This window comes from Macrobrachium rosenbergii, chromosome 6 (assembly GCF_040412425.1).
Source record: "Macrobrachium rosenbergii isolate ZJJX-2024 chromosome 6, ASM4041242v1, whole genome shotgun sequence".
Taxonomy (NCBI): Eukaryota; Metazoa; Arthropoda; class Malacostraca; order Decapoda; family Palaemonidae; genus Macrobrachium; species Macrobrachium rosenbergii.
In genome coordinates, this window is record NC_089746.1 from 2,707,758 (window position 1) to 2,734,091 (window position 26,334).

General features: G+C 41.4%; 2 protein-coding genes across 6 annotated transcripts in view; one reads left to right on the forward strand and one right to left on the reverse strand.

Annotated features, from left to right (window-relative positions):
- Positions 1-8,754, reverse strand: part of Bulli (regulator of MON1-CCZ1 complex protein bulli) — a 441,067-nt gene extending 432,313 nt beyond the window's left edge. Inside the window, exon 1 of one of the 3 annotated variants that reach the window (XM_067104768.1) lies at positions 8,539-8,754. In XM_067104768.1, the coding sequence (XP_066960869.1) occupies positions 8,539-8,649 (111 nt within the window). In that variant the 5' untranslated portion in view covers positions 8,650-8,754. Of the gene's footprint in view, positions 1-6,691; positions 7,310-8,142; positions 8,191-8,538 lie in introns of those variants that run through there. The other 2 variants (XM_067104769.1, XM_067104770.1) reach the window with 2 other exon arrangements.
- Positions 8,755-13,183: 4,429 nt separating this feature from the next.
- LOC136839115 (uncharacterized) overlaps positions 13,184-26,334 on the forward strand; it is a 42,020-nt gene continuing 28,869 nt past the window's right edge. For 2 of the 3 annotated variants that reach the window (XR_010853210.1, XM_067104772.1), the window contains exon 1: positions 13,184-13,298. The gene's annotated coding sequence lies outside the window, so the exon portion shown is untranslated. Of the gene's footprint in view, positions 13,393-26,334 lie in introns of all 3 variants that reach the window. The other variant, XM_067104773.1, reaches the window with a different exon arrangement.

Below are 26,334 nucleotides of genomic sequence, written 5' to 3' on the forward strand. Positions count from 1 at the left end.
AACACAATCAGAACTGGGCCGGGTGGAACTCATCTGCCATGAACTATTGCTAGTTTCCTGAACTTTAAACTCCTTCGAGGCCGAGGCCCTCGAGAAGAAGGTTCAAAGGGGAATTCTATGTCTGCTATCCTGCGTGCTCGAACCCTAAGGTTCAATACACAAGAATGAAGCCGGGCCGAGCAACCAAAGCAGCTGGCGGGCAGTATCGAGACACCTGGTGTCTCGGCACCCAGACACCTGGATGTCTCGGCACCCAGACACCTGGGTGTCTCAGCACTTTTCTCTCGTCCTGTGCCTCTTGTCAGGAGAGCGCTTGTGATTCACAGAATTCGAGCTACCCACAAGACTCCCAAAAATCAGGAGCGGCTGCTTTCGGTTTCCTAAGAGATCGAAAGAGCCAAGCACAGAACTAATCTTAGACGCAGACTTCCATGACTGGTGACGAGGGCGTGGCCTCGAGAGGCCCCGCTCTTGCGGCCCCCGAAATGCCAGACCCCATAGGAGAATGCGAGTCGGTTCCCGCCTGGGGGCATGAACAGCCAACGAGAGAAACTTGTCTCCCAGAAGAGAGTCAGTCCCTTAGAAGTCCCGCAGGACTCCCGAAGGGAATCTCTTCCCTGCTTCTTCTGGTGTTCAAACTGACAGGATCAAGACACCAGGCTGGGAACCTGACCGAGCACTGGCAAGCACTCGGGAGCGCTTGTGGTGCTGGCAGGAAGAGCTGAGACACCTGGGTGCCTCGGCCCTTTCTCTCGCACTGCTCCCGAACTGGGCTGAGGAAAATCTCTCCAGACCAAATCAGGATACTGTACTTGACATTCCATAGATTCTCGAGCACTCGAGCGGCTCGCGAACGAGTGCCCGTAGCAGCCCCCGTCTTAGAGGCGGAACCTCTAGGACTGGGAACGGGATCGCAAACTGAGGTCTGCGCGCCCGCGGCTTCCGAAACACAAAACCCAGGGCTATGCCAATCGGTTTCCTAACCCAAAGGTAGGGAAGACCCAATGAAAGACCTACTGCCTCCTCAGAAGGAGGCAGTCCCTAGACGTCCAAGGGCATCAAGGGGAAGAAGCAGCCTTCCTCTCCTTCGGCCGACGGAGGTCTGTCCGATTCCCGGGACCCCCTTGGACCTCGGGAAAGGAAGGAAAGATGCAGCAAAAGATGAAATCGAAGATAAGATGAAGACAGCGGCTACTTCAACAGGGCGACTTCCTTCACCTCCCTTCTGACATCATCTACAGGATGGTGGACACGAAACATTGTAACCTCCAGGGTAGTCAGGCAGGAACACAACAGAAGCTGCCCAGGACACCACCACCAGGAGAAGCAGCAGGCATGATCAGGGCAGCTGATGCAGGAGCTACGGCAGCGGTTCAGAAGGCAGGAGCTACTGCAACGGCCAGGAACATCACTTCCACAGGGTGACTCCCTTCATCTTCACACCGACGACATCTACAGGATGGCGGACATCGTAACCTCCAGGGCAGCTGGCAGGAGCACAGCGAAAGTGGCCCCAGGCACGACCACCAGGAGAAGCGGCAGGCATGATCAGGACAGCCAATGCAGGAGCTACGGCAGAGGTTCGGAAGGCAGGAGCTACTGCAACGGCCAGGAACATCACTTCCACAAGGCGACTTCCTTCACCTTCACACCGACATCTTCTACAGGATGGCGGACACCGTAATCTCCATGGCAGCTGGCAGAACACAACGGAAGCGGCCCTGGGCATGACCACAAGGAGAAGCAACGGGCACAATCAGGACAGACGATGCAGGAGCTACAGAAGCGGTTCGGAAGGCAGGAGCTACTGCAACGGACAGAGATGTCACATGAAAGTCACCAGCAGCGACAGGAACGATCAGGGCGGCTGCGGCATGAGACCAGGAAGAGCAGCCCAGAGACTGTCATCGAGTTAACAAGAGCACCACATGGGAACAGCAGGAGCAGTTGGACCACATATGCCAGAAGCAGTGCAACAGCATACATGAAGACCAGCAATGACAGTGATCGATCCACATTGGCGAGAAGAGTCAGAACGATCCGAAGTGGAAGTACGTCATCTAACCAGGTACTGTGGTCGATCCCGAAGCAACACTAAATGAACGTCGGGACTCCTTCATGCAAGATATCCAGCCAACTACTGCTGTGTCTGCGATGTTCACTGTCAACCTGAAAGAAAAAGTAAAGATGATTACTAGACGGAAACTCTCTCGCTAGAAGGGGAACTGCCCTACGCAGCGAGAGAAGGTACTCTAGAAGAGGTCGCCTGACCGCCCCCCCAACTCCTGTGGTCTTCACCCGATGAGTGAGCGAAGAGGGTGAAGGAGAGAGATCTCTACTGAAGGAGAGAAGGAAGAACCTACGGGAAGAGAAAAAGGACGGAGGGGAGGCCACCAAGGGCGCCGCGGAAGCGGAACTCACAGACGACGCGCAACCTCCCACCTGCCCCGTAGTTCTCCAAGCACAGGCAGCGAAGCAACACTCAGTATAAGTAGGAAGGAAATAGTGATGCTCCTTATACACGGAGGGTGGGAGCCCAAGAAAGGAAGCGAACTCTTACGTACCGATCAATGTAGGGGAGCGAAGATGTTACGTCCCAAGCTAATATCTCCGAATGCACAGGGGAACACCTTCAGTATCTACATAAAGGGCTACTGGAAGAGAAGCATTACCACTCAGTTACGCTTCTCAATTATGCCCTTGGGCGTTAAACCCAAGACATGGCACTGGGAACGACGGCTTATGCAAGGTTAGCACAAATCGTCGGTTTGTATTAATAGATATCAAACACATGTATATACAGTATACAGAAAGATCCCACCGGGATAATAACAGCTTAACGACAGTCAGGCAGAGAGAACCGAAAACACGTCTGCAATGCATGACGGCCGAAAGCAAACTGGAATGTTTACATCCGGGCAGGCAGGTATTCCCGCCTACCTGGCGGTAGTTACTGCCTAACCACCTTGCTCAAGGGTTTAACGGCTGTTTCCAGCCTACGCTGAAAGCACGGGTGAACCCAATGATTCGCCGGGTGATGCGCCCCACACCCTCTAAAAACACTTAGAACTGCCCATTTTGATAGCTTAAACACAGAAAACCCTGTAAAAATGTTTTATACCTGAGTATTTTAATAGTTTTATCTAAAAAGTGCATTTATTCATGAAAAATATGAAAATACAGTAATTAGTGAATATTTCTCAGTGAAAATGAGAGAATGGGCGAATTTTCCGCGAAAAATGACTAGATAAAACCACAGAGAAACCTGCAAATGCGTGAGTCCGCGAACCATGAGAATGCGAATACGGGGGGTTTACTGTAATTCCTAATGTAAAGGACCGACGGTTTGTATATCGTGTTGGAACAAATTGCAATTTTAGAAGGACCGTGTACCAAAAGCTCCCCTATAAGAGTGCGCATGCGTGGCAGCATTTGAAATAGCAGTAGTAGTGAAAGTTTTTGTCTTTGTAACGGCTACCCTTGTCGTCTTGTTCGCCATGTTTGTGTAAGGGTTTTTCGTCTCTGTAATGCCGTATACAGTAAAGTTTGGTCACCTTCTCACCCCTGTGGTCTATCCCACCCATAACCATGCTTTCCCCAGGGATCCCCTAAATTGTAGGCTAGTAACAAGCAGGGGAGCAAATCACCCTGTCCTGGAGGCATACCCTACCCATAACCCCTCATTCCCGTTAGATCCCCTATCTTATTGGATGGAGGGAGCGAATCAACTGTCCCAGTGGTATACCCCACCCATAACCCAGCTTTCCCATCGGGTTCCCTAGCTTGTTGGATGAAGCTTTGTGGTTAATTACAGTTTAATTACAATCGTGCAACAAAAATTGAAGGTAAATCCATGATTGGCAACCAAAAGACTGTAGAAAAAGATAAGTTAGAAGGAAATTGCCGCCGACGAGCTACTACTTAGATCTACCTTAATAAATATCAAACACGGGCAATATATACACAAAATTACAGGAAAATCCCACCAGGATAATAAAGAGCTTGGAGCCTGTGAACGACCAAGGGACCCCACTTTTGGCGCCAAAATTCGCTATAGAGAACGTGACGAAAAAAACTGCTCCCTCTGTGCTTCATAATGGTAATGAAAACCGTGCTTTTGTCAGTGTTGCCAAAGGAAAAAGCAACTGGAAAACTGCTAAACAGTAAAGGGGACCCTGTTGGGAACCGGGGTTTTGGGTGGGGGGAAAGCAAAGTCGGGTTTCCTGCCGGCCGTAACGTACAAAATTTCCTAGTTTCTGACCCGCTAGTCTGCATACAAAAGGTTGTCCCGCTAGGCTACATACGGTATACAAGGCTGACCCGCTAAACTACATACGTGATGCTGACTCGCTAAACTACATACATGAGGCTGACCTGCTACACTACATATGTGAGGCTGACCCAGTACTCTGCACACAAAATGTTGTCCCGCCACCCTCCTTACAGTAGGCCCTGATGCACCTATGGAAACTGCTATAGCCGATTCACTTAAGGTAGATTCTTGGGCCTATGAGACGTTTGTTTGGTGGCCTCTGATTGGCTGGTACTGGGAAGTATGCTGCTCGCTCACCGTTTCATTTTAATGTCTTGTAGCTCAGAAACTTGAAATATGTTTATATTTCTTCATTTATCTCACGTTTTACACAAGATAGGAAAGTTCTGATCATACCATAGGATTCGATATTAATTGTACAACTAAACCGTGATTTCCTGAAATCAGTAAGATAAACACAAAGGAATTACAACGAGTAAAAGTGAAGAGAGAAGCATTTCATTCTTTATACCTGCTTTTACATATCGTCGGATTTTGCATCATTCATACGATCAAGATAAAATAGAACTTGTGCTTTCATACAATAAATTCACCCTGAATACGCTGGTGCTTTCAGATTTTAGATGTGTATGATATGTGAAGAGAAAATGAAGAATATGTCGTATTATGTTGCATCCGTTCTTGACTCCGTTTGAATAGTGCGAGGCGGTGGTCTGCAGACTACGAGACACCCTTGGGCGTTGTTGGTCTTCTCAGCAAGAGCGCCCAGGTGCCGTTGACAGTTGCCAATTAGCGATATGAGAAGTTTGCAGTTTCAACAATATTTAAGAACACACACATTATTATGTCATTATGCATTTTCTGTAAATAAATGCATAGAATTTCCCATTATGAATGTCGAACACTTTCACTCCAATATCAAATATGTCCGTATGATTGACTATGGACATATCTGATAAGAAAATGAAAATCAAATGGATGCATCTGTATAATTTTTCCATTCTTTTTGTTTCAATAGGTAATGACATGACTATATGCATGATTTTCCATTAAATTTTTTTAAAATAATGGTAATGATGTAACAGAATATGTAAGATTTTCTTTGCTTTTTGTTCATATACTGTAGATAGCCTAATGACACTGTCAATGTAAGCCTACTGTATATGATTTTATTTTGTTTTGTGACATAATACATCAGTATGAATTTCCATTCTTTTGTTTAAATATATAAAGCTATAAAAGTCTTCTGATTCGTCTCATTATCCTACATAAGCTATATAGTGATGCAGGGGTGTGGAACATTTACGGAATTACACTTACTCAGATATGTTCAGACACACGGACATATATGATATTGGAGTGAGAGTGTTCGACAGTCATAATGGGAATTCTGTGCATTTATTTACAAAAATTTAATGACATAATAATACGGTAAATACTGTCTAAACTGCAAACTTCTCACATCACTAATTGGCAACTGTCAACGGTGCCTCAAAGATCTCGCTGTTTGCAGACCATTCCTCGGCACTATTCAAACTGAGTCAAGAACGGATGCAACATAATACGACATATTCTTCATTTTCTCTTCACATATCACACGATCTAAAATCTGAAAGCGCCAGCGTATTCAGGGTGAATTTATTGTATGAAAAACACAAGTTCTATTTTATCTTGATCGTATGAATGATGCAAAATCCTGACGATATGTAAAAACAGGTATAAAGAATAAAATGCTTCTCTCTTCACTTTTACTATAATTGTAATTCCTTTATGTTTTATCTTACTGATTTCAGGAAATCACGGTTTAGTTGTACAATTAATATTTAATCCTATGGTATGACCAAACTTTCCTATCTTGTGTAAAACGTGAGATAAATGAAGAAATATAAAATTATTTCAAGTTTTCTGAGCTACAGACATTAAAATGAAACAGTGAGCTTAGCTGCTTTACCTCCCAGTACCAGCCAATCAGAGGCCGCCAAACAAACGCCTCATAGGCTCAAGAATCTACCTTAAGTGAACTATAGCCTAGGGTGCTTGTAGCCTATAAGAACCATGGTTAGGCTATTTCTTACCTACATTAGGGAGGACAGAAACCACTAGCCTAGGCTACTTGTAGCCTACGTAAGAAACATCGGTTAGGCTATTCCCTACCTACGTTAGAACGGGCGTTAATTTTGTAACAGTGATTTTTTTAACATATCTGCTCTCATTTCAGGGTAGCGGAACAGCGCTTCGCGCCTTATCTGCATTTTCAAAGATTCTTGGCAAGCTTGTATGTTCTGGCAAGAGGTAATATCTGTATTCAGTGTAGCCACAGGTTACAAAAAACGAGAAACTGCAAACGGGTCCGTTCCAAAACGTAACCTAACCTAGCAACAAAACAAATGTAAAAAGGCAGGTAAATGCTCTGCTTACCTTATTCAAAGTCGCTGCTGTCCGACCATATAGGTGACAGTATCGGCTTCGTAGGCCCTACTATCCTGGGCTTCTTTGCAACTTCTGGCTTCCAAAAAGGTGAGTGGGAATTATTTGTTCCGGATCTTACTGTAGATGGTCGGGAAAGTGAATCAGAGATAGGGGATGTCGGGCGGCTCTTGAGTGGATAGACACGCTTAACTAAATCCAGAAACACCCGAAATGGACACGGAACACCTTCTGGACTCAGTACGTAGAAAGGTAATTTTGGTAAAGTGGTTTCTGCGTACCGTATCTTGGTAGCACGCTCCATTTGAGAACATGCCGCTGCAACTCTATAGTGTTCGTGTGTACACTCGGGTCGTCAGGACTAACGAAGTTGACACTGTGGTTCACGGTGCTGTGCGCGAAATAATGATCCCGGATGTTACTGTACACCTTCCAGCAATCAGATATGATTGTGGTTTCTGGAAGCACATTGTCCAGCAACACCAGGAGCTGAGTTTCAGCTGAGCAGTCTGGAACCACTTAGAAAAATGTTTCACGCGTCTGTCGGTTGATGCCAACGAACACCCAGGCTCCACCAACCTTACCGCCACGGTTGTGCTTACGTTTCCCAAATTTACTTTCGTCAATCTCAACAAAATGACCAGGACCACCAATTTTCTTGTTATCAGCCAGCAGTACTTCGCAGCAAATGTGTCTGCGGAAGTTGTACCAATCGACAGTCGTGTGTGACGATAGCGGAACAAAGGATCGCAACACGTATTGTGGCAGTTTCTTAGAAAAACAAAACACAAGCACAATTATTGCCTGTAGACACATTTTAGAGTTTTCAAAGAAGGACCCGTGCCATACTGATACTGTCTTTCTGCACCGACGGTTCACGCATCGCCACATGTACACGGGGTGTCCAGTGGCTGGGTGGACAACATCTTTAACGTAACGGCAGTTTCCTGCATCGCATTCACTACACAACCCGGAAAAGTCGCCTAGCAGTCCTTGCTGGAACAATAGTGAATTCCCCAGTGTTCCGTAGGAACTCGAGGACCGTGCCACTGTGCAAGTCTGTGTACGAATTGAAATCTTCCACGGTGTTGACTTTTGGGAACAAAATCAAGTCGTGACTTTCCATCGCACCGGTTTGAGAAAGAAAGAACGCGTGATTCTGGTGTTGGCCTAGGCCTATGAATCATATCGATAGAACACACTGTGTTTGGTTCGAAGTATTTAATCTGTAAGCCCTTGGGAACGACCTGGGTCAGCCTGAGATACGACTGGACGGAATTAAATTTCCTGCGGTCAGGTCGGGGCGACGTACGGAGGCAGCCTTAGGAACTATGGGAGAGCGGTGCTGTGTGACACCTTTCATGTCAACTTGGTACTTAGGAAAATTTACGCTCCGCTGGAAAAAAGTTGTTCAGGAAAATCAAGCAAACTGGTCAAGTTACTTTTTGGGTAGAATCTGCCACGCTGCGCAACATTTATTCTAGTTGTTGTTAATGAGTTATGGGCGCGTCCCTCGGTCGTCCACACTACCCAAGAGCTTCACGACAGTCGGGCAAAGAGAACCGAAGACACGTCTGCAACGCATGACGGCCGAAAGCAAACTGGAATCTCACAGCCGGGAAGGGGGATTCCAGCCTACCTGGCGGTAGATTACTGCCTAACCACCTTGTTCAAGAGGTTAATGGCCGTGTGCAGCTTCGCCGTAAGTTAATCCTAATGTAAAGGACCGATGGTTTGTATATCGTGTCGCAAAAAAACATAAAATAGGCTTAATGACGGTACCCTAGACTTAAAACCACAAACGTAACATCTTTAGTATGGCAGTTTGGCCTACTCACCTCTTTATTTGTGTCATCAAAAAAGACATTGGTGACTTTGCTGACGGGTTCAAATCGTATAGGATCGCTAGATAATGCTAAATAACCATCGGGGTCACCGTAGTCCTCCATAACCAAACCGTTTATTTGTTGAACTACCAGTAGGCTGTCACCGAACTAATTGCGGTGTTAGTAGTAGTAATAGGTGGAATTTATTTTGAAACGGCTCTCTTGCTCGTTCTATTTTTTACTTGCCTTGTTCTTGTTTATATATAGCTGTCTCTAAAGTACCAGACATATTTAGTAGATTTCTTCCTATTTTCAATTTCCACTTTCGACAGATCTATGAATAGTAGGATTGTAGCTATCAGTTTCTCTTCATCTTGATATTGCTGCCGCATGACTATGTCAGTGTCTAGTGTGCTGGCCAGAATAGTAAGAAATTTTCAAAGTTTTCAGTTATCTTTTCGTAACATCAGCATTTTGTATCTTCCCCTTTTAACCTATTCCTGTCGTTTAGCTTTACTGTGCTTAATCTAGCCCTACTGATCAGCAGTGATTTTTCAGTGTCATCATACCAAGTTTCTTCTCTATTTTCCTTAAATTTTCCATAGAGATTTAATGTTAATTTGCCATCTATTTTTCTCAGCCACGCTTTTTTCTCTGATTTATTTATTTATTTTAACTGCTTACTATTAATTTATTCAATTTTACTAAGTTCAAGTTTAACTCTTTCAGGTACTCTTTCGTGTGTAGATCCCAGGGTGTGTTCTCATTTTCATATTGGTCTATGGTTATTTCATAAAGTAGTCTATATTCACTACTCTCCAGTGTATGCTTCAGATAGAACAGCTTATTTTTCATATCCCTTAAGTGGCAGGAAGGTGCTTCTATTTTGGATCTTAATGCACAATTTGCTGTATATCTTTGTGTTTTGTGTATGAAACGCATGAATTCATGGTCAAATTCAGGTTCAGTTTCGGGACTTAGGCTTCGCCTTTGCAATGGCACCTCAGTCACTCATGTGATGTTGTTTTAGTTTAGACATTTCTTTCTTTTATTATGTTTTTTATTTTTTTCTGCACCTATAGTACAGTTTTGTTCTTTTTTATATTATTTTCCAGACATTTCATTTGTCCTCTTCATACGACTGTTGTAATTCAACTACTTCAGTTCTTTCTTGTTTGTATTCATGGCGAAATAATAGAGCATCAATTAGATCACCTCTATCCTTACAAAAAGTGAAGCCGACACTTCCTCCTGTATGCCTTCAATGAAATTCATTTTTAATGTCTTGGTTCTTACTATGATAAATATTACTGACGCAAAAGTATTGCTGTATATTTGCTCCTTAATTTCCCCTTGACATTGCCTCACTGTCAAACTTTTGCTTTTATTTGTATCTTTGTCATTTCTTTGATTTGCCCTCTATTCAGGTTCAGCTCTTGCACATAATTCATGACTTATTCCTACTATTTCCCTTCTTTTTCTTGTATTTCCATTTTATTGTTCTTTAAAGCTTTCTGCTTTTTTATCTACTGCCATTATCTTCATAAATGCTCTTATCTCTTCCATTAATGAATATTTGTACTGTTTGTGGTAAATAACATTTTCTATGTGACCTAATTTCAGTCCACTGCAGCATTGCAGTTTCTAACTCTGTAGAGTTCATCAAATTCGTCCCGTGCAGAAAGAAAGGAATTGTGAGCCTCTTCCAAAATGTTTTTCCCACCATTACTTTTTTACAACTTTCTTCTGTTAAGAGAAAGCTAGACTTTCTACTTTTGGGCTTTACCATTAATTTTTCTTTATTTGAACATATTTCTCTTACTCTCTGGCTTAATTCCTAAATAAGTTATATTTTCCAATACTTTGATTTATTTTACATGCTCTGGTGTATTTGTCAAATTATGTATCACACTGTTGCGTTTTTTATTTATTTCTAGTCCGCACCATCTCCCTGTTTCTTTATGATCTAAATATTGTGTTTCGTCTCTTCTGTGCGTTCTGCTTTCACCGTCGTGTAATCAGCGAAGAATAATATTCTTATCTTTACATATCAGTGTTCAAACAGTTTCCCTTCTGTTTTACTCTATTGTTACACATGTTTTCGGATCATGCAGCGGTGCTGATCCTGGCTATCCTTGTCTTATTCCGCTAGCAACTTCTATTTCGTGCACTGTAACCTCTCTAAGCCAATGCTTTTTGTCGCTCTTATGTATTTAAGCAATTGCGTGTGTTTGTAATTGCATTTAAGACTTTCGGGTGCATTTTATATTCTTTAATAACTTCTTTTATTATCACTATGAATACCTTGTATTATATTGTCATAAAACTTAATAGTGTTCTTTGTAATTATACCTTGAAGTAACAACAAATTACCATGAATTATGGTAATGTTGCGTCAGCTGCACCATGTTGAGTATGCATATGGTTGAAATTGTACCACCAACCGTAGGCTAAGATGAGCGATATTCTTCCATAAGTTTATAGAAATGTCAATTCTTGAGTTAAATCCCACTGCTGCCACCATGATGTTATTACTACTCGTGACTTGATGAGTTAATTGTCCTAAAATGAATGGTAGCGTCAAATGTAAGTCAGGACAATTGACATATCAAACCACAAGTAGTGATATATCTAACAGTAATCTTTGTCCATCAGTCTTTTTTCATTTCGATCATCGTTTTTTACTCTATTATTATTGATTTTTTTTTATGTTTTTTTCAGGTTTAGTAGTAATATTTTTTATTTTAAATATATTTCTATTTCAATTTTCACCTTCTTACAATTTTTTAATTGCCTAGGTTTTTCTACTTCTGTTTCATTTTGGTAACATTTTAACAGTTTCTTATTCTTCAATATTAATAATGGAATGTGGCGCTCAGACCGTCTTTATTTTTGTCTCACTTAAATAATTCTCGATTTTATTTAGGGTAATTAGTAGTTTCTCCACTGGCTTTATATTCTTTGCGTTCACATATATAAATCATAAAGTTTTCTTAATATATTGATCTAGTTTTATGTTATCATCCAATTATGCCATCCTATTTCCATATTCTATTCTCTTTTCCTATACAAACTTATCATTGAAAACATCTCTCCCGACGATGAAACACCTACGTATCTATCTTGTTTACGATAATAAGGCTTGAATATGATATGAAACTCATATTGGATTTCAGCTACTTTGTAAAGGATTTTGCTGCAGCACCATCGACCGTTAAAGTTCCTGGTTTGCTGTGAATCCGATGGATATCCTGCGATATGTACACCAATTCTGTTTTATTTAATTTTTGTTAATGTCCCAAAAATTACAAACAATCATATTTATTATTTTGTCTTAATTTCCTTTCCCGGAAGGGAATGTCTCTTGGGTGACGAATCCTTTATTCTTCTAAACTTACTTCAATTGACTGATTTCTCGTTTCTTACTTCTATATGATTAAAAAAGTAATTATAGTATAGTAAATACAGTTAAACATACTTGACAATTTGGACGTCTTTTTAGCGCATAAACCCATTATTTGTGACGGGGTGTCCAGAATGGATGGGAACAATGTCTGTTTAATGATAACAGGTAGGTAGTAATGTTAGTCATTTTCTTATTTTTGGAGAAGGGGCCACTGCACAAAGCCTGCGCATTGCCCCTAGAGTCTTTAATCCGGCACTGCTCCTCATGCTGTATAATACAAATCTATACATAAGATTAGAAAGAACCTTGAAATGTTTATGGAAGCCAAGGCTGGTATGTCTGAAGGGATGGCTGAACCAATTCTCTTTTATGGAGATGTATGTGGATATTGAATGCAAATGACGGAAAGGTGGGACCTGCAAAGAAAAAAAATTTATGTATTATACAATTTTTTGCATACGGTGAAATAAAAAAATGAAAATTTATAAATTCATAAGAGTGGTAAAAGAAATAACATGGGTAAAACGAGTTCTGGGATGGTTTGGTCATATGGAAATAATGATGATGGAAAGATTATATAGTTCGAAAATACTGGGAGGAAAGAAAACACGAAGAACCAGGAGGAACAGGCAGAAGGCGTGAGAGATTTTGGATGTGCCGTGGGTGGCTGGCTGGTGGGTTTTGGGTTGCATTAACCTCCAAGAAGTGAGAAAGTGTAGCCTACGCAAGATATAAATGGCACAATTACCGCAAGGGATTTGACAAGCTGTTTCTGAACCGTCAATGATCGAAGGCTTGTGAAGTGGCTAGTTGTGTGGATTTCTCCTGCATAAGAGGATCATTATATATATATATATATATATATATATATATATATATATATATATATATATATATATATATATATATATATATATATATATATATATATCAAATATATATATATATATACACACAATATAGTATATGTATATATATATATATATATATATATATATATATATATATATATATATATATATATATATATATATATATATATACTGTATATATATACATATACATATACATATACAGTATATATTATTGAATCAACACATATATACTGCCTGTATTTTTATTGCGTGAAATCAGATTATAAAGTTTTTACAGTACATCTAATATGCTTCATGTAAGGCGATACATTGTATAGTGCATACGCTGAAGTTCTGAATGATGCCAAGGTTAAGGCAAATAACTAAACAACTGGCGAAGCGGATAATATAAAAACAATATTTTTATTATGTTTGTTTTTGTAAGGCGAGGCTCTGTTGCCAAGGTTGGCAATCCTGGAGGTTGTTGTATGGTCCTCAGTTAGTGAAATCCGGTAATTATTTAATTTCTAGTAAACATCAGTGTGACATATTATGTAGTGTATATTGCCATGTGCTAGTCTAATTCAAGTGTCGAAACAACGTTAGGTAAATTCAGTTTGATTGTGCTTACTACCTTTAATAGAAGTGATGGGATGTTTTCGGCCATTTTGCTATTATTCCCCTCCTGGCCCAAGTTAGTACAATCAATACTAGCGATAGTCTGCCGCCGTCAGTTACTGTGATTCCCATGAATAACGCCTCCTATTAAATGACAAGTGCTTCTATTTATTCACACATGTTGTTTCTTGACCCAACATAGTGTTAAGTAGCATATTAAGATTAAAGTTTCCATGTGAAGCTAAATATCACAGTTTTCGAAGAGGAAAGGCGAAAATCTCGTAGACTTTAAAATAGCCTCCCTTGGCTACCAGTATTAGGCTTAGCCCCGTCTCTCTTGCCGAAATGTTTGGCATTCAGGTTGAACAAAATACTGGCCTGGTCTGGACGAGAGCTGGGGCCAATGTATTGTAGTGTTGGACCGCCCCTCTAACCTGTATGTTGGTATAGGCCTATGCAGAGGCTAGGCAAAGGCCAGTCACAGAACGGGCCACAAATTTACAATTCAATCCTGTCAATTTAGCTTTGGCCCAGCCACATGTCAGCTGAGTAGCTTCAAAATGGTACACCCCTTACGTAGCCAAGCACTAAATTAACTCTATTAACTTTTACATAATGAAGTTCCGTAATGTACAGAATAACCTTTCAACTACTGGTGCCAAGTTCATAGGAAAACTGGAAGGTTCACTTGGTAGGCTCCGTAGGGATCTAGTGCCACCAGTCCACCTCTTGTGGTGTACTGTAGGCATTACTCCAAGTTCCTTTCAGCACTCCTTTGGCCCCTAGCTGCAACCCCTTTCAGTTCTTTTACTGTGCCTCCTTGGTACCTTCTCCTAACAGTTGTTTCATGGTGCACCTGCAACCCTGAGGCTTTCCTCTTGTTACACTTTTTTAGAACCTTTACTCCTCAGTTTTCATTTCAGCTTTGTTTGACCTCATAGGCTAGGGCTCAGTGCTTGGCTTTTGGTCTAAATCTTATGTTCAAATTATAATTCTAACTTGTTACTAGACATGAGGCTTATTGATTTTGACTTGGGAAGTATCCTATCCTAAGAGAACATTGTAATCAATTCAGTGCCATCACTACTATATGAGGGATTTATGTAGCTGAGGCTCTTAGGGTAACCAGAGTTGATTGTATTGATTAGTACCATCACCACACCAGGGTGAGCCTTTGCTAGTTGTAGAGTTTTGATCTTTTATTTTGGAGGCTAGTACCAGTACTCTATTTATTTTGTGAAGAACACAGTCATGACCCAAACATGCTGTAGGCTAAAACAAAAATAATGTTAATGTTAAGCCTGTTACACATTTCTTGTCAAATATATGAACTGGCTAACCTGTAGTATGATGAAAGGGAATTGTTCTTAAGGCAATAAAAGCTGTTGCCTTTCATGTAGTATTCTTCACTGTGACCAGAAAGCAGTCACAGAATTTGGTAAGAAGGTATGGAATTAAGTAAGGGAATACCCCTCGCTCTCCTGCTGTTGCTCAGTATGTTTTAGAAAAGGCACTGTGGAGACTTTGGTATTGTTGAATGTATGCCTTTGGCTGTGTTTGGGTTTGTTTTTTCACTTTATGATGGAGGAAAAATAAGGACAAGAACATTTTGAGGGCCAGGACATTTTTTGTGTGGACACATTTTTTACCCCTTCTGACAGTGATTCACCTGAATTTTGTTCCTTTTGTAGGGGTGGGTCATGTACCTGTCTTCCCTCTGTGAGGATTGCTTTGCTTGGTTCCCTTCATAATGGGAAAGTACAGCAGGATGAGGAAGAAGAAGGATAGGAAGCATTCACCTGTCTCTTCATGGGATTTACATGATGACTCCAAATCCCTCCAAGTCTTTTCTTTCTGCCCTTAGTGTGCCTCTTCCCCTACTTTCTGTGCATGCTGCTTCCCCTTGGTCTAGGTAGGGTACACATGGTAGGAAGGGAGCTTACCACTCTCTCCTTTGATGCAGAGTCAGGTATCTGGATCAGTGTCTTCCCTAGCATAACCCCAATCCATGTACCCCACTTGCCATTAACTATACCTATGGATTTTGCAGATGTTCCAGGTAAGCTGTCTTCAGTCTAGTGCCTGCAGATGTGGCCTTTGTTGAACATCCTAAGAAACCCTTTTGCAGTGTTCTTTGATCACTTAGCTTCGGCCAAGAAGGAAGTTTCTCCTGTTTCTGCTGCTAGTTCTTTGTCAGCTAAGGAGGTTGACCCTCCTGTAGCAGCAGTGTTTCCCATCGGAGATACTCCAGTATCAGCCACAGCTGCAGTAATGATTGTACTTCCTGCCTCGACCATACCTCTGGTGTGCCTGTAATGGGACTTTCAACCTATTCAAGGCACTGTGCTTTGGGCTGGTAATAGTCTCAAAGGTGTTCACATGGGTGTTCTTGGCATCACCTGAGAGCAGCTTGTTTATGCATGGTGTTTTACTAGGATGATTGGCGGTTGCTCCAGAACAGGAACTGCCTACTCCCTTTTTGTCATGACCTGGGATTGTTATAAACTGGGAGAAGTTGGATCTCACCCCCTCGTCAGCAGGCAAAGTACCTGTTCATGCATATAGACATGGCAGCAGTGAGTCTTTTCTTTGGACTCATGTCACCAAGATCATGGAGGTGCCTGTCTTGAGAGGAACAACTGCTTGGCTTTGGTAGGCTATCCTTGGCCACCTGTCCTTTGAGAAGCTTGTTCTGCTTGGGCAACTCTACCTGTGCTGGCGTCAGTGGTAGCTGAAGCAGTAAAGTATTTGACAGCTTCAAGCAATCATTCCTCTCAGCTTGTGCCCTTGAGCAGAGAGATCAGTGAGGATTTTGGTGGCATGATGATGGGAATCTCCTTGCAGGGGTTCCCCTGAACTCTCCACCTCTGGAGATGCACTGAAGGAGGGTTGGGTTGCACATCTGAATGGCATTTCTTCCTGTGGAAATATAAACCAGTGCCTTTTATGTAGGAGTATTCCTCAGTGCAAGGTAGATTTGGTCATTGAAACTTTGTAAAAAGTTAGCTAACTTGTGGTTATGGGGTCTGAGTAGGAGAATACCTATCATGTGGTAGCCTGAGGTAGAGGGTTAATAATATAGATGGCTAAATGTTGGCTTTAATGGTTATAGTGCTGTTACATCTTGCTACAAAAGTTGGTGGGCTTCTTCCAATCGCCCAAACCACAACAACCCATAATGCACCAGTCATAAGCAGAGCTTCAACATGCACAGTATAATAAGCAAGGCTTAGTACATAACTCTCCTTTCCCCCAAGATAAGATATAAAACTAAATAAGCATCAGGAAAACCCATCATGAACAAAAAGTAGATCTTCACAAATTCAATCTATCAGGGGGTTGCACAACTCTGCTTGATCTCCTTAAAACTGGAGTATGGGGTACACATGATTCATCCCTCTCATTCTTTTGAACAGTACATGGTACATCGTTATCAGAAGATTCTACACAACCTTCTGAGGCTGCAGGTAGATTATCATTACAAGATTCATCTACACTACTAGAAGAAACATGTGACAAACTATCCTTTGTTGGATTAACAAGGTTACTAGTAAATCTAGGCATTAATTGGTCATGGTGTCTCTTCCATAACATATTTCCAAAGTTATGAACTTGCACAAGATAATTTCTTACTCCTAAAACTTCTGAAATTTTCCTTCAGCCCAGGGGTCTCCTTTTCCAAAATTTTTTGCGAACACTGCATCTCCAACATTATACTTATGAGTTTCCTGAGAGAACTTAGGAGTTTCCTGAGAGAACAATTTCTTTGACAAAACTTCAAAATCTCCATTTTGTTCATGGACCTTACCTGATTCAGATGGTTGTTTTAAGCTGAATGACAAAACAGAATTTCAAAAGGTGACTTTCAGTACTGTACTAGAATGTAAACTTTTTCTATAATGGGACAAGAATCTGCAAATTCCTAGTTTTTATTCAGATTTTTCTTAAACTTCTTTAAGCCTTTACAGTCCTCCAGCCTCTGGATTTCGTTAACTTGCTTAATCCATTTGTATTTGACTTTTGGTTTTAAATCTTGGACTGTGGAGTTATAAGACATGGACCATTTTTCATATAAAAAGCCTTAATGTTTTCTTTAAAGAAAATCTGGTTCTAGTTATCTGCTACAGTTCCGTGTCTGTTGAATGAAAATTAGAAAAGGTTTTCCTAAGCAACCCTCAATAGTTAACATTTGATGTCATAGGGGCATGTTTGTCTTATGGACATCCATAAACCTAGAAAGTGCATCTATAATCAAAGAAAATACTTATTATCCAAGGTCAGCATAATCTATGTGCAATCTAGCAACCAGGTTACAAAGGGTTGTCAGGATTTGTTCTTCCTCCAGACAACTCTTTGTAACCTCTGCAATATCTCAGGTTATTTCTTCCTGATAAACCCAATTGTAGTTTTGCTTTCACCTGTCCCTGTGGTTATGACCACTATTAAGTGATCCTGATGTTGTGTCAGGAGGGTTTGGTATGACAATTCTGTTTCCATCAGTGCTACATCATCAAACAAAGTGACATCTCTTCAAAGTGCCTGTCAGACAGTCTTGAATCCCCAGTGTTAGACCAACCAAACTTAATACACCCATATCTGATTTAAAAGGCCTGGATCCCTTCAGACATTCCCAGGACTCACCTCAAAGAAATATCATCAAAATCTACTGCTTTTACCAGCTTAATATATTCAACAGGGCTTCCCACCGATCATTATCATCCCTAATAGGCAAGGTCCTGCATCTGCCACAACATTCTCAGGCTGCCTGCCTTATAGACAAGGTCAAAATCATACTGAGATAACAGTCCTTCTAAAGCGTCCTCCTGAATGGGTGGAACTTTGATGGGACTTTACCAAATCTCAAGTAATGGTTTGTGGTCAATCCTGGCTTCAAACTTCCTACCAAGCTGAAATTTTAAATCTTTTTTAACAAAACTAATGCAAGGCCTTCTGAGATCTATCTGAGCGCATAGTTCTGTTGAGGACGAGAACCTTTTTACTCACAAAAGGTACAGGAACCTCCCCTTTCCCATCGTCTTCCCTGTAACAAAAAACACCTCAACTCCCAATGATTCTTCTCCATCTAAGAAGATTTTGTTACAGTCAATGAGTTGTCTTCATCTTAATTACATAACAATGGACTTTCAGCCAAATCTTTTTCACAGTTTCAAAAGTCAGTTTGTTCAGTTCCTGCTCCCATTTGAAATTTGCATTCTTTTACAACAGGTCATACTTGGAGCACACTTAGCTCTCAAATTCTGGATAAACTTACATTAATACGTAACCATACAGTACCAAGAAATGACTGAACTTCTGCAACAGAAGTGGCAGATGGAACATCTAATATAGCTTGAACCTTTTTAGCAGAAGATTTGACACCACCAGAAATATGATAACCCAAATATTCTAATGAAGATACCTAGACAGCAGACTTTTTCTTATTATATTAATCTGAATATTATATTCTTGCAAAACATCTAAGACTTTACTAACTCTAAGGTCATGTTCCTCCTCAGTTTCTCCACTGACAATTATATCATCTAAAGCACCAACACCATCAACATTTGATAACAAACCTTCCTAAACATTTGAAAATAACAGGGGAAGAAGAAAGGCCAAAAGGTAATCTTTTAAAATTAAACAAACCTATGGGTATTCTACCAACTACTCTGGCTCAGTTCTTCATCCACTGGTATTTGGAAGTAAGGGGTTTTGAAAATCAGTAGTGGCCAAGGGCTTTCAAACCTACAATTGGATGGAGGGTCGGAAGTCCCATGGTTATCAAACAAACCCTGAACATTTCTGTCAATCTTATTTAGGCTTTAGATGGATTAACTATGGATCAAGTAAATCAGCCCAGTTTTACTCTTCAAATTTCTTTAGTCTTGTCAGAGATTTCCAACATGATACATCTGTCTAAAGTTTGTTTCTTGGACTTTTACCTGGACAGATCATCATCTGGTCTCTTAGTCCGACATGGAATTTCAAATTTTTGGACTGGTGCTTGGGAGAGATCAGGTTAGTTAGCTCCCATTCAATTACCCTGGGGAGCTCTCAGTGTCCATTTAACTATTATGGACAAGGCAGTCTGAGGGGATGGATCTGAAGAACTATGAATCTCACTTTCTGCGGGCCTCTTAAAGAAGAGGGCCTTGAACAAACTTCATTTTAATCTGTTCTCATTTTGTTCAGGGCAGAGTTATTGTTCAGATTTGTCCAACCATCTGTTCCCCAGTCATTTGAGGTGGGACAGACAGAAAGTCTTTAGGAAAACACACTACATGTAGGTGAAAGATCTGTTGGCTCATTCTTTAGCATAGCTGTCCTCCAGCTACTTCTTCTTCTTCTGCTTCAGTTTTGTCTCCAGGAAGAAGAAGTGACCTGTAGGAGAACTGGTGAGTTCTAGATGATCTGTCAAAGAGGGCGTGACCACAATGTGACTAGCCCCTCTTGACCCATACAATGAGGGCTCCTTTCGTAAAAACCACCACCTGACCAAGCCAGGCTTCTTTATTTTAGGGGAGCCTGGAGCTAACGAAAGGGGCGGACACAGGCAGTCAACCTAAGTGTTCTAGAAGGGTTATCAAGATCCCATTTTCTCATGTTACCACCCCTTTGCCCCCAGGCCCAGGGATCTGTCGGCCTTATTACCACCGAGAGAGAAGCAACAGATTCTTTTAGACCTCCTGGAGCAGTTGTTAGTGAGAAGAGAGCCGTGGAACAAGTTCAAAATGTTGGATTCTCCAGGGTTCTACAACAGACATATTCTTCCCTGAAACAGCCACTGAGAGTGCAAGACTCGGTCTTGAGATGACTTTCAGCGTTTAAAATCAGTTTATTTAAAAGCATGAGATGGAAACGCTTTAGTCGGTTCTCAGGGGAAAGAAAGACCAGGGGACTGGATTCTCTGGACTTACAGGATCCAGTCTCTTTCCATGTTCCCATAAACATCTCAGTCAAGGAAGTACCTGAGGTTTGTGCTAGGGAGAGTCTTCCAGTTCAGAGCTCTCTAACAGGGTTTGGACTGCTCCCTGGATCTTGAATTAGTGATCATCAGAAAAATGTTGATTGAGGTGGCTTCAGGGTTGGCGGGTTTCATTTTTCGTTCTACCTGGAAGGGCGATTGAACAAACAGCGTTATGCCTCTTTCGGGGAAGTGTCTAAAGGACCTGAGTTTAACCCGCTTTGCAGTTGCTAGAGTCCCTGGGACTCTTTCTGGGATGTTCTCAATGAACCAAGAAAAGTCCCATCTGAACTGGACATCAGTCCATCGTCTATCTGGGGATTCAGATGGATTCAGTGGCTTTTCAAGGCTTTTCCATCCCGAGACGGCAACTGTCTTTGTTGGAAAAGTTTCAAGTCCTTTCTATGGGAAAGAAACATGATGAGGGAATGGATAGTTTGCTGGGGACCATTTCCTCGCTGGATAGTTTGTTTCCCTAGTTTAACATCCATCTCAGAAACAACTCCAGTCTTTTCATGGCGGAGAACTGGAGGGACAAGGAGAATCTGAAGAGACTTTCTACGATATCTCCTTTAATCAAGGATCATCTGTTGTGGTGGTACAAATTAAAGCTTGCAGAAGAGGGTTTCTCTTCTATCTTGGCCCCGACCTAGTGTTGTTTTTCGAAAACCTCCCAGGGAAGGATGGGGAGCAACACTAGGAGGAATGCAGTTCAGGCACCTGAGAGGGGAACAGGTGTCCTGGCACATAAATCTCAAGGAATTGGGTGCTATCTTTCTGGCTCTTCAATTCTCATGGGCAGAGATTTCAGGCAGAATTGTCCACTAGGAAGGACAATACCACAGCTGAACCATACCTCAAAAACAGGGGTACTCGATCTCGTTCCCTGTTCATCCTAGCAAGGAGATCCTGCTTTGGACTCATCTCGAAGGGTCACTGTTCTCATGGGGAAAGGTTCATTGCGGGCGTGGAGAATATCCCGAGCAGACCTTCTCAGTCGGCAAAATCAGCTGCTACCGAACAGTGGACTCTTCACAAGGAGGTATGTTTAGAGTTGTGGAGGATATGGGGACGATCTACTAGTGGACCTCTTTGCTACGTCCAGGACGGCAAGACTTCCCCTTTATTGCTCTCCTGTCCTAGACCCAGGAGCGTTAGCCAGTTGTCGCCCTCCTCTGGGACTGGAAATCCGCACGGACCTTTACGCTTTCCCTCCCTTCAAGATCCTGGGAGAAGTGATAAGGAAGTTTGCAACGCCAGAAGGAGCAAGGATGACTTTAATAGCCCCCTTCTGGCCAGCAGCGGATTGGTTCCCAGAGACCTTGGCCTTCCTAGTGGACTTTCCAAGAACGTTTCCACTGAGGGTGGACCTTCTCAGGCCCCGCAGAAAAGAAGGTTCCAACAAAAACCTCTCCGCTCTGAGTCTGACTGTGTTCAGACTACCTGTTGGCTCCAGAGCAAGAGGCTTTTCGAGAGCCCCAGCAAAGGCCATCAGCAATGCCAGGAGACCTTGGACGTGTGCGGTCTACCACTACAAGTGGGCTGTTTTTAGGGGATGGTTTGAGTAGAAAGGGTTTCTCAACCATGGACCTCTGTACCACAAATAGCTGACTTCCTTTTTATCTTAGGCATAAGAATAAACTGGCAGTCTCGACTATTAAGGGCTATAGGAGTATCTATCGGCAGTTTTTAGGCACAGAGGCCTGAACTCTCCCAGCGACAACAAGGATCTTCACGATCTACTGAGATCCCCAGAGACTGTCATCCATTCCTCAACTCAGCATGTTTCTTGGAATCTGGATGTTGTCCTGAAGTTTCTTATGTCAAACACTTTTGAACCTCTGTCTTGGCTTCCCTCAAGAACGTGACTAGGAAAGCTGTCTTCCATCTGAATCCGACAGCTAAGAGGATTAGTGAAGTGCAAGCCATTAGCAAACATATTGGCTTTAGGGGTCCTAATGCTGTATGCTCCTAAATACTTTGTTCTTAGCCAAGAACGAAAATCCTTCAAACCCTTGGCCCAAGTCTTTTGAGATCAAAGGTTTGACGGAGATGCTTGGGCAAAGTCAGAAAGAGTCCTGTGTCCTGTCAGGGCTCTCAAGTTCTCATTAGCCAAGACCAAGGAGAAAGGCTCATCGGACAGTCTGTGGTGTTCGGTGAAGAGACCTGATCTTCCCATGTCTAAGAATACCTTAGCATTCTTTTTAGGAGAAATACTATTAGAGGCTCATTCCTCCTGCCTATGAAGGTGACATGAGACTTCCTGAAAGTAAAGGCTCATGCCTGGTTAGAGCTATCCCACGACCGGTGGCTTTCCAAAGAATATGTCTCTGAATGATATTCTTGGTGCCACCTTCTGGTCTCCGAAGTAATTCAGTGTACCAGAAACAGCATTACTTAAAAGCCGGGATGTGAAGACGACATTTGAAGACTGCTCTTCGCTGGGACCATACGTTTCGAGACACAATGTTGGGAGAAGAGGGCAATACTCATCCTATCCTTTAGGGTTAGGTAGTATTTTTAATCTTGTTGTTGTATTTTTGGTTGTTGGGTGGCCATTGAGATGGACGTCCCAATTTTTTAGCCTATGTTAGGTTCATTGCCTTAGATAGGGCGGTCAGGTGGTTGGTCGTTGCTCCTTCTCCCTCTCTGATGGTCGCATGATCTAGTCATTTGTGGTTGCTCCCTGGTCTTGGACAGGTCATCTAGATCTCTCCAGCTTTATAGGTCCCTACCTTGCTGGAGACTCTGAAAAGCAGAAGCAGGCTTGGGTGACAGATAACCTCGAAGTCAGCTATGCTAACAGGTACTGGAACCAGGAGGTCCTCAGTAGCCTACATTTATTTGTTTCCTAAATCCTATTCTGTCTCTTCCCACTGGGAAAAAAGATGGTGGGATTCAGCTATACATATATCTGCCAGGTAAGTGTCATGAACAAAATGATATTTTAATAATAAAATAAGGTTTGTTCATACTTACCTGGCAGATATATAGTTTTTAGTGAGCCACCCGCCTCCTCTTGAGACAGTGGCACTAGAAAATCTGAATAGAAAATGGAATGGTTCCCGATTCCGAGCCTCCCAGCAAGTCCAGAATGAGTACTAACCACCAGCCACACTGCAAAGTTGAGTTTTGAAATTCTGTCGGACCGGAGAAATACAGCTATATATATATCTGCCAGGTAAGTATGAACAAACCTTATTTTATTATTAAAATATCATTTCTCTCAGAATGGACCTTAACTGATTCAGTGGTTGTTTTAAGGGAATGACAAAACAGTAGTTCAGCAGGTGACTTTCCAGTACTGTACTAGAATGTGAACTTTTTCTATAATTGTACAAGAATCTTGCCTAGTGTTTAAAGATCCCATTCTTAAACTTCTTAAAGGCCCTCTAAAAGTCCTCACATCTCAAAACCAGCTAATCCATTTGTTGAAGGTTAGCTTAAATGGTGCAGGAGTTATAAGACATATACCATTTTTCTTATAAAAAGCCTTAATGTCTTCAGAAAGAAAATATGGTGTCTGTTATCTGAAGAAGAAGAGGTCTGAATACCAAAATTAGAAAAGGTTTTCCTTCTTCCACAGGAACAACCGAAGGGGCAATAGTAACATTTGATGTCATAGAGGAAGTAACATGGACATCCATAAACCTAGAGGGTGCATCTATAATCAAAAGAAAATACTTATTATCCACAGGTCCAGCATAATCTATGTGCAATCTAGACCAGGTTACAAAGAGTTGTCATATTTGTTAAACTAATTACCAACCAAGACAACTCTTTGTAACCTCTGCAATATCTTGATCAATCTTAGGCCACCAAACCCAATTCGTAGCTTTTGCTTTCATGACACTTATACCATTATGACCACTATGTAAGTGATCCAACACTCTTACACCTCAGTAGATGGGTATGACAATTCTGTTTAGCAGCAACAGTGCTACATCATCATATAAACAAAGATCAGCTTTCACAGGGGAGCCATACTAGACAGTCATGAAGAGCTTTAGACCAACCAAACTTAATACACTGAATGATCTGATTTAAAACTTCATCCCTTCTAGTACATTTCTGTATAACTCAAAAGAAATATCATCAAAGAAGGCTTTTACCAGCTTAATATATTCAACAGGGGTATGAATCTCTTATCATCCCTACGCAGGCAACCTACTAAGTGCATCATTAACGGCCATTCTTCTGCATGCCTTATAGACAAGGTCAAAATCATACTGAGATAACAGGAGAAGGGCTGATCCGCTGAATGCGTGGAATTTGATGTCCTTTACCAAATAAGGGAAGCAAGTAATTCTTTCTGGTCAATCCTGGCTTCAAACTTCCTACCAAGTGAAATATCTAAATCTATTTAACAAAAGGATAATGCAAGTCCTTCTGGAGAAGATCTATCTGAGCATAGTTCTGTTCAGCTTTGAAGTTTTTACTTCACAAAATGTACAGGAGTCCCTCTTTCCCATCAACTTTCGGGTAAGAAAAACATCACCAACTCCAATGGTGAAGCATCACCTTTCTACAGTCTGGGAACTTTCTTCATCTTAATTACATAACAATGGACTTTCAGCCAGATCGGTTTTCACAGCTTCAAAAGCAGTTTGTTCAGTTGCCCATTTGAGTTTGGATTCTTTACAAGAGGTCATACAAGGGGAGGCACTTACTAGAGAAATTCTGGCCCCCTAAACTTACATTACTATCACTGCACTTCACAGTACCAAGAAAATGACTGAATTTTAGCTGCAACAGAAGTGGCAGATGGAAGATCTAATCATAGCTTGAACCTTTTTAGCAGAAGATTTGACACACAACCAGAAATATGATAACACCAAACATTTAATGAAGATACCTAGACAGGAGGGTTTTGTGAAAAATTAATCTGAATATTATATTCTGGAGGAAACATCTAAGACTTTATAACTCTAAGGTCATGCTCCATCCTCAGTCTCCACTCAACTAGCATCAGACTAAAGATTCAACACCTTGCATCATTTGATTCAACAAACAAACATGCCATTTGAAAATAACAGGGAAGAAGAAAGGATCAAAAGGTAATTTTTAGCCTAAACACCTTACAGTCTTACCAACTACACTGGCAAACTCATCCACTGGAAGAACTAGATTCAGACATCTTAAATCAGTAAAAACAAAACCAAATCCAAAACAATTGGTTAGCTTAGGGTCTACCACAAGTCCAAGTTAGTCAAACAAATACCTGAACAAGTTTTATCCGAAATCAATGAAAACAAGTGTTGACATTTACAGAGAAAATCTGAATAGAAAATGGGAATTAACTGATACCGCCTCCCATCGGGAATGGGTAAACCTGATACGTGTGTAAGTTTTGAAATTCTGTCGGACTATCAAATCTTTATATATCTGACAGGTATCTCATGAACAAACCTTATTTTCAACAACAACGAAAAGTCTGACTGACATTATGATCATTATAAGCAACATCTACAGAAACCTTACCTAAAACATTTATGTTAACATTATCATGTCCCTTTATTGTAAATGTTTCTTACAATCTTCAATAGGTAAACCTAAGGTGCGAACCCAATCTTCACTTATAATGCTAACTGCAGCACCAGAATCAACCTCAAAAGGAACAGTTTGGTTCCTAATTGTCACCCTAATTTCATCTCTTACAGCATGAACAGTGGTAACTGATAAAAGTTTATCTTCACTGTCACCCAAAAGAGTTATATCATCAATTGCTTTAACACTTTTCCTCTTTTTATGTACTACAGATTTATGACCACTCTTCTGTACATCACTTTTACTACTACTTACAACAGCTGTACAAACTTGTTTTAAATGCCCCTTTTTCTGACACTGATTACATACCCTATCTTTAAAAGGGCATTTCACACTATCATGAGGGTATCCACAATGTTTACAAGAAACAGATTTCTTGAAAAATGACTTCGCCTGTTGTACAGGGAGTGACTTTTCAG